At 41.9% G+C, this 14885-nt stretch overlaps 1 protein-coding gene across 4 annotated transcripts in view; it reads right to left on the bottom strand.

The window, feature by feature from the left end:
• Positions 1-427: 427 nt before the first annotated feature.
• The window catches only part of eda (ectodysplasin A), a 44696-nt gene continuing 30238 nt past the window's right edge, over positions 428-14885 (bottom strand). Inside the window, exons 3-8 of one of the 4 annotated variants that reach the window (XM_042093922.1) lie at positions 4977-5012; positions 4336-4590; positions 4201-4235; positions 3938-3989; positions 3255-3385; positions 428-2239 (exon numbers count right to left, since the gene is read on the bottom strand). In XM_042093922.1, the coding sequence (XP_041949856.1) occupies positions 1979-2239; positions 3255-3385; positions 3938-3989; positions 4201-4235; positions 4336-4590; positions 4977-5012 (770 nt within the window). In that variant the 3' untranslated portion in view covers positions 428-1978. The remainder of the gene's footprint in view (positions 2240-3254; positions 3386-3937; positions 3990-4200; positions 4236-4335; positions 4591-4976; positions 5013-14885) is intronic. The other 3 variants (XM_042093923.1, XM_042093924.1, XM_042093925.1) reach the window with 3 other exon arrangements.

Raw genomic sequence — 14885 nt, 5'->3', positions numbered from 1 at the left:
ATAGGTTCACCGTACTATATTTGACAGTGAAATCTTTCAACGTTCTAAAGGTTTGAAAGCAGGTGACATTACATTGTTGCTCTTCATTATGTCGAACTGGCAGACAGACGAATAGTCAAAAATCTGCATTCAGATTTAACAAACGCCACTAAAGGCATAGCTGCAGTTGTCCACTTAGAGGCGCTGTTGCTATTCACTTATGAATAACTACACGAAACAGTCAAAAAGCACACTCGATATAAAATCACTAACAAATGCAGATGGTCTCTAACTGCATGGTATTCTAACCTCAGAGATACAAAGGGAATTGTATAACACAACATTCTTCAACTACGTAGCAAAAGCTATGCATACACAACCGAGATTACAGAAACTTTGAGAGTGAGGAAGAAACTATTTAATATTATAAAAAATCAGATCCATTTACAAAACCAACCAAACAGAATTCTATTTATATACATATTTACACCCACAATACAGTTTACAAATGTACATTATTTTCAGCAAAACAGGATAACAAATATACCATATTTACCTACAATATCACTCAAACACATTCAAAATATTACTATGTAAGAAGATTCAATAGAAAAATAGCAGAGATTAAGAGGCCTACAAGGAAGTAGGCATTTAGACTGACGCCATACTGAATCAATGTTCATGTTCACATTCAAAGCTCCTAAACAATGCTTTCAAATTAATGTTCTGACCTTCCCTTAATTGAGGCAAAGGTTAATACAGCGTCAAGCAAATATACTTCTTACAATGACTCCTCATAGATTCTTCTTTCGCCAGAATCATCTGGGAGGTTTCTACATCTGATAACAGCTCCTCACAAAAGAAATGAAAAAAAAAGTCCATGTGAAATCATCAATAGGGTAATAGGCCAGAGAGACTGCAAGTGTTACCTGTGTCTTCCCCAAAACAGGGAACATGTCTCTTTATCAAACATCTCATATCGCTCCGTTAAACCACCCACTGTGATTCCATGTCGTCTGTGATTTCCCTTCCAGATGTGAACTGACATCAGTATACACAACTGGACCCTTTTTGGCATGTACAGCCTTGCGGAAGTTAGTGTGGATGTTGACTAGTAGTTAATCTGATTGATGTGGGACCTCTTTGCAATATTCATTCAAGAGTAGTTACAATGTTGGGTTATATGACTGTGTTGAGTTACATGACCACTTCTTTGAATATACAGCATTGTCTTCAGGTACATAGGTACATGGCTTAGTGGTTGGTTATATGGCAGAGTATGTGGCTATATGGTTGCATTTCGAGCTAAAATGTTGTAATATGAACTACAGGGCCATAGGCATGGTTACATGCTAACTTCACAGAGGCTTTATCAATTCTTGTTGACCAGTGTCCATGATCATCTTGTTTACTGGTGTCCATCATCATTCTCAGAGATAGCTTATGAGTCTACATGAGCAAACTATTTGTAGACAATTTGTAGACTTATAGAATCCTACATGTGTATCTCAATTTACACCATTTCCTTTTTTTTTATATCTTCTGGTGTCTCCAATGCAACTGTTACATGACATACTGTTGCCTTATCTGGCGAGCTATTGCATGCATGCGTCTCGATTACGTCAGTTGGCACCAGCACTTTATGATTACTGTCAAGGATTCCCAAAGAGTTCGTCATGGTGCCCTAGGAGTATGGAATCCCTCCTTGCTTCCAGGGCGTGGATTAGTCTGGGTGTGCGGCAGATGGGGTGAGGGGAGAGGAGGTGCTGGCCCAGGGTCTGAGGGTGGAGGTGAGAGAGGGGAAATGGCAGAAGGAGGTGGATGGGGGTGTCTTTTACTTTGTCTCGATACCGAGTAGTGATAAACTGACTTTTTCGGTTTCCTAGGATCATCCCCTACAGGCAGAGACGAAGGTTTGGGAGTCTGGATAAAGGGGTGCGGTTTTGCGGTCGGAAAAGGTGTGTGTGTGGGTGGAAATGGTGGGTGCCCTTCATTAAATTTAAGCGTGCCCGCCAGATGGAGCCTCCCCCAGGCGGATGCTGCCCAGGAAGGTGGTGTGGTTGGTCATGCTGATTGAGGTGTCCTCGTACACCATGCGGATGGAGATCTTCTGGCGGGCGCGGAGCAGGCACACCCCGGCCGTGTAGCACGTGTTGAACTTGCGCTGGCCCGTCTCGATGCTGCGAGTGCAGCGCAGGAACGGCGTCTTATCCACCATCACCTCGTAACTCGCGATGTCTGTGAAGTTCAGGTAATATACCTGGCAGGGCACGCATACACACACACACACACACAGACCAGAAATAAACATTGAAGAAAGAGTTCTGAAGACCTTAAACAACAATATTGCATTAGCTGATACTAAAGTGCATGCATATGGTATTGGGAACATAACAGCAACTATCATTAGTAATCTCTTAAAATTACTAACATTACTTATACTTCTAAAATATAAGCTTTTAGACTCCCCTTGACTTAAAAAGTGCAAAATAAATACTGAAATCCCCTGGCCGTGTATTAGTGCGCACACTGGTCCTAACGCAATGTCCCACACAGGAACCCAATTGAAACAGCCACAGACTTTAGGCTGCAGCTGTGAAAACTTCTCACCTTAGTCGAACTAATCCCACATATCAGAGACGACATACATTTGTGGTTTGCAGACACAGATGTGGCCATATTTTATGTTTGGAGGGAGATGAGTGGGGGGAGGGGGTGTCTTAAGATCAAAGCTATGTTCATATAGTCTGTCAAAATACTATGCCTTTTCCAGACACTTGTTTGGTTTCTTTAAGGTCACAACTTGTCAATGACTGCAATATAAGATTCTGAATCGAATGCATCAAACAGCTCTGATCCCACTATGACCAACTCCAAATGTTTGCTGTCTGTTGAGGTTGGGATGGAATGCTAAACTGATGTCCCTTTAGGAGAAGAAGGTGCATAATTCCACTGTACAACTGGAGATGGTTCTGGTATTGAAAAACACGGCTGGGTTCATTTGAACAAGTAATAAGCCCTCATCCTTTATTCTTATGTCAAATGAAGGGTTCACTGACAAATCTACAACCACTGTCTCTGTTTAGATATACAAGTATACAGCCTACTAATTTATTCCCGACGTGAAAAAAAATAAATAGTTGTGCTACATGCCAGTTGAGGGAACAGATCCACACTACCAATTTGTCACTGCATCATTTCTGTGTAAGCCAAGGGGGAGTCCAGTGACATGCAGGGCAGGCGGGAGTAGGAGTTAGGTCAAGGACCGTACTCACTTCTACCTGACTATAGATGAAGTAGGTGCCATCCACCAGCACCTCCAGTTCGCCCGAGTGAGAGTGCATCTTAAACACCTTGTGATGCATGGAGATCATTTTCCAGTTTCTGAGTACGCCTTCTGAAAGATCTCAGTGTGAGAAAAATGCAGTCACTCAACATCCGTAATAAGAATTAAGACACACAGACACACACATACATACACACAAACAAACATAAATTCACACGCACGCCCGCCTGCCCGTGTGTACATACACACACACACACACACACACACACACACACACACACACACACACACACACACTTCCGTGGTCTCTCCCATGATTTAAAACACTGTCTGGCTGTCATTGACATGTCATTAACTTGAAACTTAACCATACTACACAATCACAAAACACACAATAACTTGGCCAACTGGGAAACATTTTAAATAACGCTGTTGGGTAACACTGTCAGCAGGACCCAGCGGAGTGGAAAAAACACGAAAGCAGAGAAGGCCTTGCATTTGTACAGAACATCTAAAAAGCCTTTGATACTAAATCAACTCAAGTGTTCAGATAAAGGTTTTTGTTCTCCCAATGTTGCTCATCAGTGTTACCCAAAGAGTTCCCCTGTGTGTCATAAGCAAAAGAGAGAAGTTGCTGCGTAATTGAAGAGGTTTCTAAAAGTTAACTCTTACCTTCCTTCACCTGTATCGTGGTCTCTTGCCCCTGAAGATGAACCACGGCTGGCTGTGGGGCACAAAGCAAATAAAGATCTTTAAGAGACCACCACCTAGTGGCCACTGTTGGAACTTTGTGATACAAATGAACATAGGTAAAAGCATGCAAAGGTACTAGAACAGACAAAAAAAAACTTTCATTTGTTCACACTAACATTCTCTCACAGCTTATTGTAACATAACTTTTCGGCAAGTTCATGAATTTACCAAGTCAAATATACCTGAAAGTCTTTCTGCCGGCCCTTGTCATTTCCCCCTGGAGGCAAACAACATGAGGTACAATAAGATACGTGCAACAGTCAGTTATACATTTACCCTGTTCATTAGTACAGGAGATGGTAAGGAGTAATATTCACCACTTCTGTAAGAGGAGGATGTGGAGTTTGTGGAGTCAGTGGCGAGCTTGGAGCGTGATCGTTTCGTACCTGACGAACCTTGGGGCCCGGGCGGACCCTGTGGCCCTGGGGGGCCGGCCGGCCCTGGGGGACCCGGTGGTCCAGAGGGTCCCATGGCATTGGTGCCGGGGATGCCTGGTATGCCAGGGATACCCGGGGGCCCTTGAGGCCCAGGAGGGCCTGGTGGACCAGGGGCACCTGGAGGCCCTTTCTTGCCTATCGGGGGATGACAACGGAAACAGGTTACACGGTGGTAGAACCCAAGAAAAAAAACCAAGAAGTTTTGAGATAGCTGTAAATTCATTTCTTGTGATCTTAAACTCAAACAAAATAAACCGACAAAATGCTGCACAAATCTGGGTTAAATGTACAATGTATATGCCTTCCTAAACACACACAAACTGTCTGTACAAATGTGGTACAATGCTGTTTCTGAAGCTAAATATGGTGTCTTTTTATAAACCGACAAAATGCTGCACAAATCTGGGTTAAATGTATAATGTATGCCTTCCTAAACACACACAAACTGTCTGTACAAATGTGGTACAATGTTGTTTCTTAAGCTAAATATGGTGTCTTTTTATGGGCTGTGGGAGCTGTACCTTTTTTCTTTCTTTTTCCATTGCCACCATTTGGATCTGAGAAGAGAGAAGGAGAATATCAGTGTTTCAAAAGTTAGCTTCAATTTCATGACCTATAAAACCACCACACTGTTGTACGGACACCCCTGAGTGTCAGGATCTAGCCTTATGTGCTATGTGCATGTCTGTGCCTGGAAATAAATTTAGATAGGCTGAAGTTTGTGATGGCATCACTCCAACGCTTGAGGATGATTAACGATAACATCTTACAACACAAGGCCAGCGTGTTGTTTTTTTATGCCTTAGAGATAAATAAACAGATTTTCATCAGTGGGTCTGTTTAATGAGGAAAGCTGGCTGAAATCTGGTCCACGTTAGAGGAGGAACGACGCATACCCTTTCTCTTTCTCTCTCTCTGAAGAGAAAAGAGGAGGTAGTGGTGGGCCTGTAGTCTGGGAGTAATTAGCATTTAGAGACTGTGGAATTTTACTGAATTAAAATAAAAATGGTCTCACAAGGTAGGTTTCACTAATGCACAGACACACAGGAACTCGAGGAAAGCCACAGCCTCTGTGGCAGGAGGGAGAGAGAGAGAGCAAGAGCGAGGGGAAACCTGGAAAGATTTCACAGATATTAATTTGCCAGGTATTTTAATATTCTGTGCCAAGCACATGTTGAGCCCTTAAAAAGTTGAAGGGCCGTAGGGGGAGAGGAAGAAGAATTGTTCTGAAGGAGACTCAAATGAAACATTTCCCAGAATGCTCTGGGACTTTTTCTCTGAAATCAGGATCCAGAAATGTGGCACTTAGTGCGAGCAGTAAAGTCCGGTTCCTCTGGTGGTTTTGTGGCTCAGTCTTGAAGCATTTTAGCATCAAAAAAAGATGTTTGATCACTGTAACTCCATGGAGCCACCTTCCAGAAACATCCACTCCCATCCAATATTATCTGGCAGCACTAAAAACGTTTATTGTGTATGTCTTTAAAGTAAATCAATTGTTACCATGATTATGTCTTATTAGTTACTTAATTGTTAACTCTGAAACAACAAAACATGTCTACACCGCAATGCAATATGACAGATGCACAAGCACAAAGAAAATGGAGCCACCTTGGCAACAGGATGTCCTACAGGATTCCTACTGTGTATTGAATTTTGCTTTGTGTTTTACCACAAATAGTTTTTACTAGACGCACACACTCACTTTCAGTCAGCAAACAATATCAAGTTGAAACTTGTAAGAAATATTTTGAAATCTAAAAGTTTGCCTGTTCTCAAATCTTAGAGCCATTGAGACCTCCCTAATATAATTTTTTTCCTTACAGGTATACTGCTCATGACGATGTTAGTTGACATTAGTGTCAAACTAATTTAATGAGCTCATATTGACAGATCTGTGTGCCCTAAAATTAGTAGAATCAACAAGGAGAGGGAATGTGGTATGTCTGATTACAAAAATAATAATATAACACAGCCATAATAAATCACAGTACTTTTACTTGATTTTACTTGACTTACTAGATAATGAAGTACATTTGAAGGCAAGTCATTTTGTTCTTTAAAGGTACAGTTAGCGATCACACGCTTGTCATTGTCACATTAAGCAATCATCTCCTCACAATCTGCTAGCTGCCCATTCCGTGAGTACACTGTCAAAAAACCTGGTAGGCAGCCCAGGCTCCAAAAACTGGAAACAAACAAAGTGGGGGCAGCCTTTCCCCCAAACTAAAACAAAACCCTGTGTGGAGTTTCTCTGAGAATACTGGAGGGAGGGGTGAGCTACCTCTCTGGCATGTTTTGTTTGGTCATTGGTTAAAATATAATGTATGTTGTTTTGGACAAAAGCGTCTGCTACTCATTTTAAATATAAACGTAAACATAAATAAACACAACTTCCTGCGCAATTCCAGACTGCGCCTTTAACACAAGTGGAAATTTAGATGTTTTACAGGAGTAATATTTCCCCAAGAATGTCTCTGCTTTTACTCAAGGAGAGGATTTGTGTACTTTGCTCACCACTGCATGCACGCGTTTGCTGCACCACAACATGCACGCGTCTGCGTCAGCTCGACATGACTAATGATGAGTATTGGTTTTATTACTACGTTTGAAGATGACACACAATATAAATGACATATAAGCAGACCCTTCTCTGGGTACCAGAAAGGTAAACGATTTTAAAAGACTCTAAACAGTGGTGCTGAACCAAAAGAGGGCTGTTCCATGGAGGGTTTACCACAGACCTACAGTACGAGTCAATGAAACGAGCATCTTACCCACACCATGAGCTTGTTTAAACTGGATGGTGAGTTGTTCCCCCCCCCATAAGACATCATTTTGCTTTTCTTAATTCAAGTTGTTTCTGTGCGTCGCATATGCGCGCTTCTCACGCAATATCTCTTTTTCTCAAAACACCAGAGATCAAAAGTAAGACGAACAATTTGCTAAAGACGCTCCCTTCAAATTCTGTATTCGTTCCAGATGCCTTTAGTTTGCCGCACGTTCAGTACATTCTTTGATGTGAAAGTAAACACGGATTGCATGGCGTCCAGTCGATCGACACAGAGCAGGATGCACTGTGCACCAGTGGACAGGCAGGAGACAGGATGAGAGAGGCCAAGAGGAAAGGAAATAAAAGAACTGTGTCCAGCTATTGGCCTTCTTGCTTGCTGCCTCTCACATACTAATCATGTTGCTTTCGGTAGTCCCTCAGGTACCGTTCATTATCACCGAGGACCAAGAACACACACACACACACACACTTTCTGCTACAGTTAATGGTTTTAAAAGATCAACAAACCAAGATTGCTATTGAGGAAGCAAACCCGGAAAAATGTTTATCTGCTTGCATGACAGAACAAGTCAGGTAGCTAGCCATCTGCTTCCTCTGATGCCATCAGTTTGCGGTGCCAAGAACAATCAGACTGTAAGATTTAACCCTTTGAGGAGTGAGTTGTTCTGCAAGTCATTCGAAAATGATGTTGAACGGATCTAAAAAATGTGCTTCAAAAATTAGCTCATTATCACATCATCAAAAGGAACCTTCACTTCAATTTCAATTTTCAATTTATTGTGCTTATAGAGCGCCAAACCATTACACATGTATCATGGCGCTTTACAGAATGAGCGCCAAAACATTACACATGTATCATGGCGCTTTACAGAATGAGCGCCAAAACATTACACATGTATCATGGCGCTTTACAGAATGTAGGTAGAGAGAGAAAAAAGGAAAGAAAGGAAGAAAAGAAAAGAAAGAGAGAGGCCCATGGCTAACAGGGGCGAGGAAAAACTCCCTAGAATTGGAGATATATATAGGAAGAAACCTCGAGCAGATCCACGACTCAAGGGCCTGACCCATCTGCCTAGGGTCAGTACAGGACAGTAAGGTCTGTATACATGACAAATGCATATGATAGTCAGGTGTAGAGAATAAGACATGGTGTTAAAAGCACTTGAGCTGAAAGTTACAAGAGGTGGGATGATTACGTATCCGGTATGATAATTCATTAATCCTGATTTAGTGACAGAAAGTTCAAATAGTCCAGCGTTGGAATTGTCCAGGGGAAGGGAGTTGTCAAGGGGCATGTGGTGGGTCAGCAGACGGGCCAGGAATCCGGGCAGAGTTGTCATAGGCAGGTGATGGGTCGCTAGGCTGTACGGGCCAGGAATCCAGATAGGGGGACACTTGCCAACAGCATCATCATATATTTGTTATCATATTCCATAATCAACAGAGAATTCACAGAAGTTCCCTGCTTTGTTTGCGTGTAAAGGTACACGGTGTTTCTGGTTTCTATTGAAGTCTTGACTGATGGGGGTAAACACTTGTCCAACTCAGTTACCATGACATACACAATGTGTCTCACAGAGTGAGATTTATGTGTGGGAATGGCTTCAGCCCCAGCTTCCCTTTGGTTTGCTTACTGTCCACAAAATCAGGACCATATCTGCCCGGAGGGCAAAGACCCTGGCCCCGCAGGAATGCCACTCCTCAACCACGCTTAGTTCCTGCTCAATGTTGCAGAACCGCACGCTCAGTAACTCTGTACTTTGACTGTAGCAGCAAGTGTAAAGGGGTTGCTGAGGTTTGATAACATGGCACTATTCAGGAACATATGCGGTTGGTTGATGGAACTATGATTGGCTTGAGTTCCAGTTTCCAGGAACTAGAGCATATACAGCATGAGCCTCAAAGCCACATCAGTGCTGGCTATATGGACAATGGGACAATATAACCAATGGATACTATGGCCTGGCTTTAAACTAACCAGTTTGACAAGATAGTTCAGTGAGCAGAAGAGATTTTGTATCATATGCAAGGTAGTATTTACTACTACACTAATGTTTTGTTTTGTATGCAAGTCACTTTGGGCAAAAGCTTCAACTAAAGGATAGATAGATAGATAGTATCTATCTATCTATCTACATGCATCCGCGTGCGTACAAATATTCCCTGAATGGTATAGCTGCATGTATACGCACACTCACACATACGCTGCACTGACAGATTATTACTCATGCATGCAAACATTCCCTGAATGGCATAACTGTTTGTGCATACGCACAAAGAAACACACACACACACACACACACACACACACACTTAGTGCACTGACAGATTATTTACTCATGCGTGCAAACATTCCTTGAACGATATAGCTGTCCAATTCTTCATATGCACACACTCACACACAGACACAACAAACACACACTTAGTGCACTGGCAGCCCATTACTCAGCTGTTTGTGCTAGCAGGTGTCGCCACTTAAAACATGACCTCAGCTTAAGTCTCCCTTCACTTTAATGAGCAATAAATACTCATCAGCGAGGACATGGACACAAACAACAAAGTCTGTCCTGTCCCCTCTTCTTCTCCATCTCCCCCCAAACCTCACTCACTCACTCCATCTATGTGTGTTTGTGTGTGTGTGTGTGTGTATATGTATACACACACAAATAGGCCTATACACGTACACACTTACGAAGTCCTTAGTGCCTCAACCCCCTTGAGATTTCACTTCACAGAAGAGTCCCCCCCCCCCCATTGACTCTGTAAACAGATTGTGACTTGGGGGGAAAAAATAGAAGTGGTAAAACGCTTTAATGAATGGAACAAATTAGCATCAAAGAGGGCCAGCATTAGAACCACATTTTCACAACACGTACTGCAAAAACACATCTGCCATGGGACGCAGAGCCAAGCAAAAGGCATACTTAAGGCAAAGTGCAGCAACATAAAAGAGAGCTGATTATTTTAGAAAGGGGTGCTGTGCCAGCTCAGGGTGAGCCATAGGACGAGGGCATGTGGATGTTGGTGTGTGTGTGTGTGTGTGTGTGTGTGTGTGTGTGTGTGTGTGTGTGTATGTGTGTGTGTTTGGGGTTCTCTCTCTCTCTCTCTCTCTCTCTCTCTCTCTCTGTGTATGGTTGTCTGTGTGTGTGTGTGTGTGTGTCTACTGGGCCCCTCCTTCCCTCTTTCTCACTGCTGATGTTGGAGAGATAGCCATGAACAACACCAGTGAGCACTGTTATCTGTGTCACTATAGATGAAATCAGTGTGTCTGAAGAATTGGTTCGGAGAATATCCAAACCACTCTGAAGCTTCCAGCCACATCCTCGTACAAAACTTCATGATGCATGTGAAATCAAAACTGTTCTAACTAGCTCACTCAAACACTTATGTACTGATGTTATGCAAAAGTAAGCTAACAATTCCCCTTGGCCCAGTAATATTTATTGCCTTTGTGATTACCCTTGGCCCAGCAATATTTATTGTCTTTGTGATGCACTGTGAGTCATTTAACCCTTACGTCACTTTGTCTCAATCACATGCACACCCTAATTCACATCATCACAGAGTCATTATAGAATCATTTCTCAACAACTTGAAATACAATGGACCTCACAAGTATCTACGGCTTCAGTAAAACCATTATTTTACAGCCAGATAGCACACAGAAGTACATGTTTACTACCACACTCAGATTTAGACAAGAGGACAAGGGGCCTAAAATGCAAGAGGAAATACATTAACCCCCGAGGATTAAAATCATCGTAAATTTGACATAAATTGGGGGTGCTGAGGCACAACTGGTAACCGCGCGCGCCCATACCACATTCGGGTCCAAGTGTCCATGGGGACTGGGTTCGAGTCTCTCTCTCCCACTCACTTCCTGTCACTCTCTCCACTATCCTGTCAGATTAAAAGCATACAATATATACAGTATACTAAATTAGTAAATTATCAGATTGATGTTAAAGGAATGTGTGTGTGTGTGTGTGTGTGTGTTTACATTGTGTATGTGGGTTTGTGAGAGAACAAGAGGGAGAAACATTCTGTAAATCACATTTCACAAGGAGTATTCCTGTAGCCTGGAGATTCCAGACCCTGGTAATCTAGAAAGATTAAGGGTCTGGCCACGAATAATGTAATGGCCTAACTCGAGGGGCGGCACCAAGCATGCATTTGAAAATCTCACTGCACGCAATTGGATAAGACTATACGACCAATGTTTACTGACTGATTCCGGACTTCGACGCAATTGGATAACACTACGACTGTCATCTGTTTAGCTCGCCTTTGGCCCCCCAATATCAGATACACCGATGTGATTGGCTCCTGGCGATACAAGTGGCAAAAGTAACGTGCATCATTACTCATTGCCAGAGTGTCTCGCAAAGACAATTCAAATGGATTTTCCAGGGTAGTATTCCTGCACATCTACGGAACATTAATAAGAGCTCAACAACAGTGGGCAATTACCACAGCAGAATGCTAAACATGAGCTGGGGCTATCCATCAGTGCGTCTGAATGAGACAGGAGTGATGGGATCAAAGCTGGGCTTTATAATAAAAGAAGAGGCTGCAGACGCCTGGCCTGGCCTGATATATCTGTCCTGCTTTGATTTAAGAACTCCTCAATCTCTATTCTGTTACAATGAGCCTGTTAAATGTTAGGAGTCTGGGAAACACCTGTGTGTGTGTGTGTGTGTGTGTGTGTGTGTGTGTGTGTGTGTGTGCATGTGCGCACGCAATTTTCTGATCATTTGTGTGTGTATATATATCTGTTGTACAGTTGAACTAGACATCTTTTATGATCCCTGTTTACAATTATGGGTTTGAAACTTTTTTGGAATAGAAATGAACGCATGAGAAGCCGTAAATTCAGTTCAGATAAAACAGAATCTTAGCACTCAGCTGACTGACGGACACTTTCAACTGGAGGTTCTTGACGCAAGTCTCCAGTCTGCGCTCATTCTGCCCCTCCAGTCCTCTCCTCTCTCACATCTAGGCCTTGGGGGCTTTAAGACCGCCCTGTGATGACTTAACTGCATCTGTTTCAACAAACACGCTAATGACACAATTGTATACAAAAACACAGAGATGGAGTACGCATTAGCGCATAGGCTAACAGTAAACAGTAGAGCTTCGTACACACAGCCAACGGCTGGCTCGTCACCCATTGCCTCAGAAGTTGTAATTATTTTGACTTTGAAGTGTGATGTCTCACGTTGCCAATGGTTATTTCACCTGTAGTCAATGGTGGTTACTCATTGCTAATGCTTTCCTGTCTGGATACGGCTTAATCATGGGTGCCCTATCTGCACAGCCACTGACAGAGGACTGGGGTCAGCCACAGACAGCGCAGAGAGCATCGCTGCATATGCACCATCACTCAACCAACCAGTTTTGAGCAGACTTAGCTCTCAGACTTAGCCCTCTTTTTTAAGATTCCAATGGCCCAGGCATTCCAAATACCAATAACACGACTGATTTTCTTAGCCTGACTCATTCCAGCCCTACAAATACAGAACGGACCTTTGGAACACTTTGGAACAGGAACACTTTGGAACACTTGGCCTCCAGCAGAGTTGAAAGGCTATACCACTACCACCGCAAGACATTTTTGCCTTCATGTCTTTAAATTGTCCATGCAAGGCTCTTTCTAGAGGCCATCACAGGACATCTTGTCTTTATACAATAAAACACTTGCTATCTCCCCCATTGTGGAAATGCCCCATTCCATCAGTCCCACTGCGTCCCAAACAGAATGATGTAGATGCAGTCTTAAATGGTGCATAGATGAACTTCGGCTCATCCTGACCGGGGCAATTTGGGTGAAAAGGACGGTGAACCTACCCATTCAAAACACACTTGTTGTCCCTTTTCAACAACAGAGTTAAGGATGTTTGTAATGGTTCATTGGCCCATGGTAATGTTATAAAATTTTGTTTACGATGTCCTTTTCCAGTTGTAGGTTTATACAAAATGACATCCAAGATTCAAAGAGAAACAGACAACTTGGAACCATGAAAAGAATGAGGTCCTAAAAGGGACAACTTATCACAATTTTAACTTTATGCAGATGTCCAAAATATATATTAAAAATTATTCGTGCAAATGTACAACCCCAAATCAGAAAAAGTCGGGACGTTGTGTAAAGATAGATAGATAGATACTTTATTGATCCCCAGGGGAAATTCAAGAAATTAAAGTGCAAATAAACACAGAATGATATAATATACAAGTCTCGTAAACCCATATTTAGCAGCAAAAAGGACATAGACAACATATCAAATGTTGAAAATGAAAAAATTTGAAAGTGATGCCAGCCACATGTTCTTAAAAAAAGTTGGGACAGGAGTATGTTTACCACTGTGCTGCTTCACCTCTTCAAAATTCTGTAAATGTTTAGGAACTGAGGAGACCAGTAGCTAGAGTTTTGAGAATGACATTTTATCCCATTCCTGCCCGATACAGGATTTCATTTGCTCAACAGTATGGGGTATTCTTAATCATGTTTTTCATTCCATGATGCACCTAATTTGACAGGTCTGGACTGCAGACAGGCCATTTTAGCACCTGGACTCTTCCTCTATGGATAATGTAAAATATTTGCAGAATTCATGGCATTGTTTTCCTGAAATATTCAAGGTCTTTCCTTGAAAAGACATTGCCTGGATGGCAGTATATGTTGCTCCAAAACTGTGTACATCATTCAGAATTCCACAGTCATAGATGTTGGGTTTCGAACTGAGCACTAAAATAAGCTGCATGTTGAATACTTTGATAGGCCCTCTCCTCTTTAGTCCAGATGAGTCCATGATTTCCAAAAAGAATTGCAAATTTTGATTGGTCTACCACAGGACCTTTTTCCACTTTACCTCAGTCCGTTTTAAACAAGATCAGGCCCAGATAAGACTGTGGTATTTCTGTAGCATTACAGAACTAGCATTTCTGAATTGAGCATCAAACTGTGCTAATAGACAATGGTTCAGATCAGAAGTTTCCCTGAGCCCACAAAAACAGGTCTGGTTTTAATGCAGTGCCATCTGAGGTCCAAAACACCACAGCCCTCCAATATTGTTTTTCAGCTCTATCCCTTGTTTGCAAATATGTCTCTGGGTTCTCTAAATATGTTAGAGATAATATGTTAATAATATGTACTAAAGATACATATAGAACTCCCCAAATTCTCCATAATTTCATGTTAAGAAGTATTAAAATTGCATTGTTTCATCATTTGTCCACACAGGTTTACACAGAGTGATGAATACCCCTACATCTTTACTTCTAAGAGACTGCCTCTTTGGGATGCTCTTTTTCATACCCAATCATGTTGCCAGTTTCCTTAATTTGTTGTGAAATATTCCTCCTTTTGTTTTCTTTTCCAGCATTTTGTTGCCCCAGTCATAACTCTTTTTGAAACATGTTGCTATCAAATTCAAAATAAACATACATTTTCCATGAAATAGTCAAATTTGTCATTTTCAACATCTGATATGTTGCCTGTGTCCTTTTTGCAGCTAAATATGAGTTTATGAGATTTGAGGATTATTACATTTTGTTTTTATTCGCATTTTACACAATGTCCCAACTTTTTCTGATTTGTATAACATTCTTAACAAAGTTATACAACAATATCATTAAA

This window comes from Alosa sapidissima, chromosome 5, assembly GCF_018492685.1.
Source record: "Alosa sapidissima isolate fAloSap1 chromosome 5, fAloSap1.pri, whole genome shotgun sequence".
Lineage (NCBI taxonomy): Eukaryota > Metazoa > Chordata > Actinopteri > Clupeiformes > Clupeidae > Alosa > Alosa sapidissima.
This window is presented reverse-complemented; position numbering and strand designations above follow the sequence as displayed.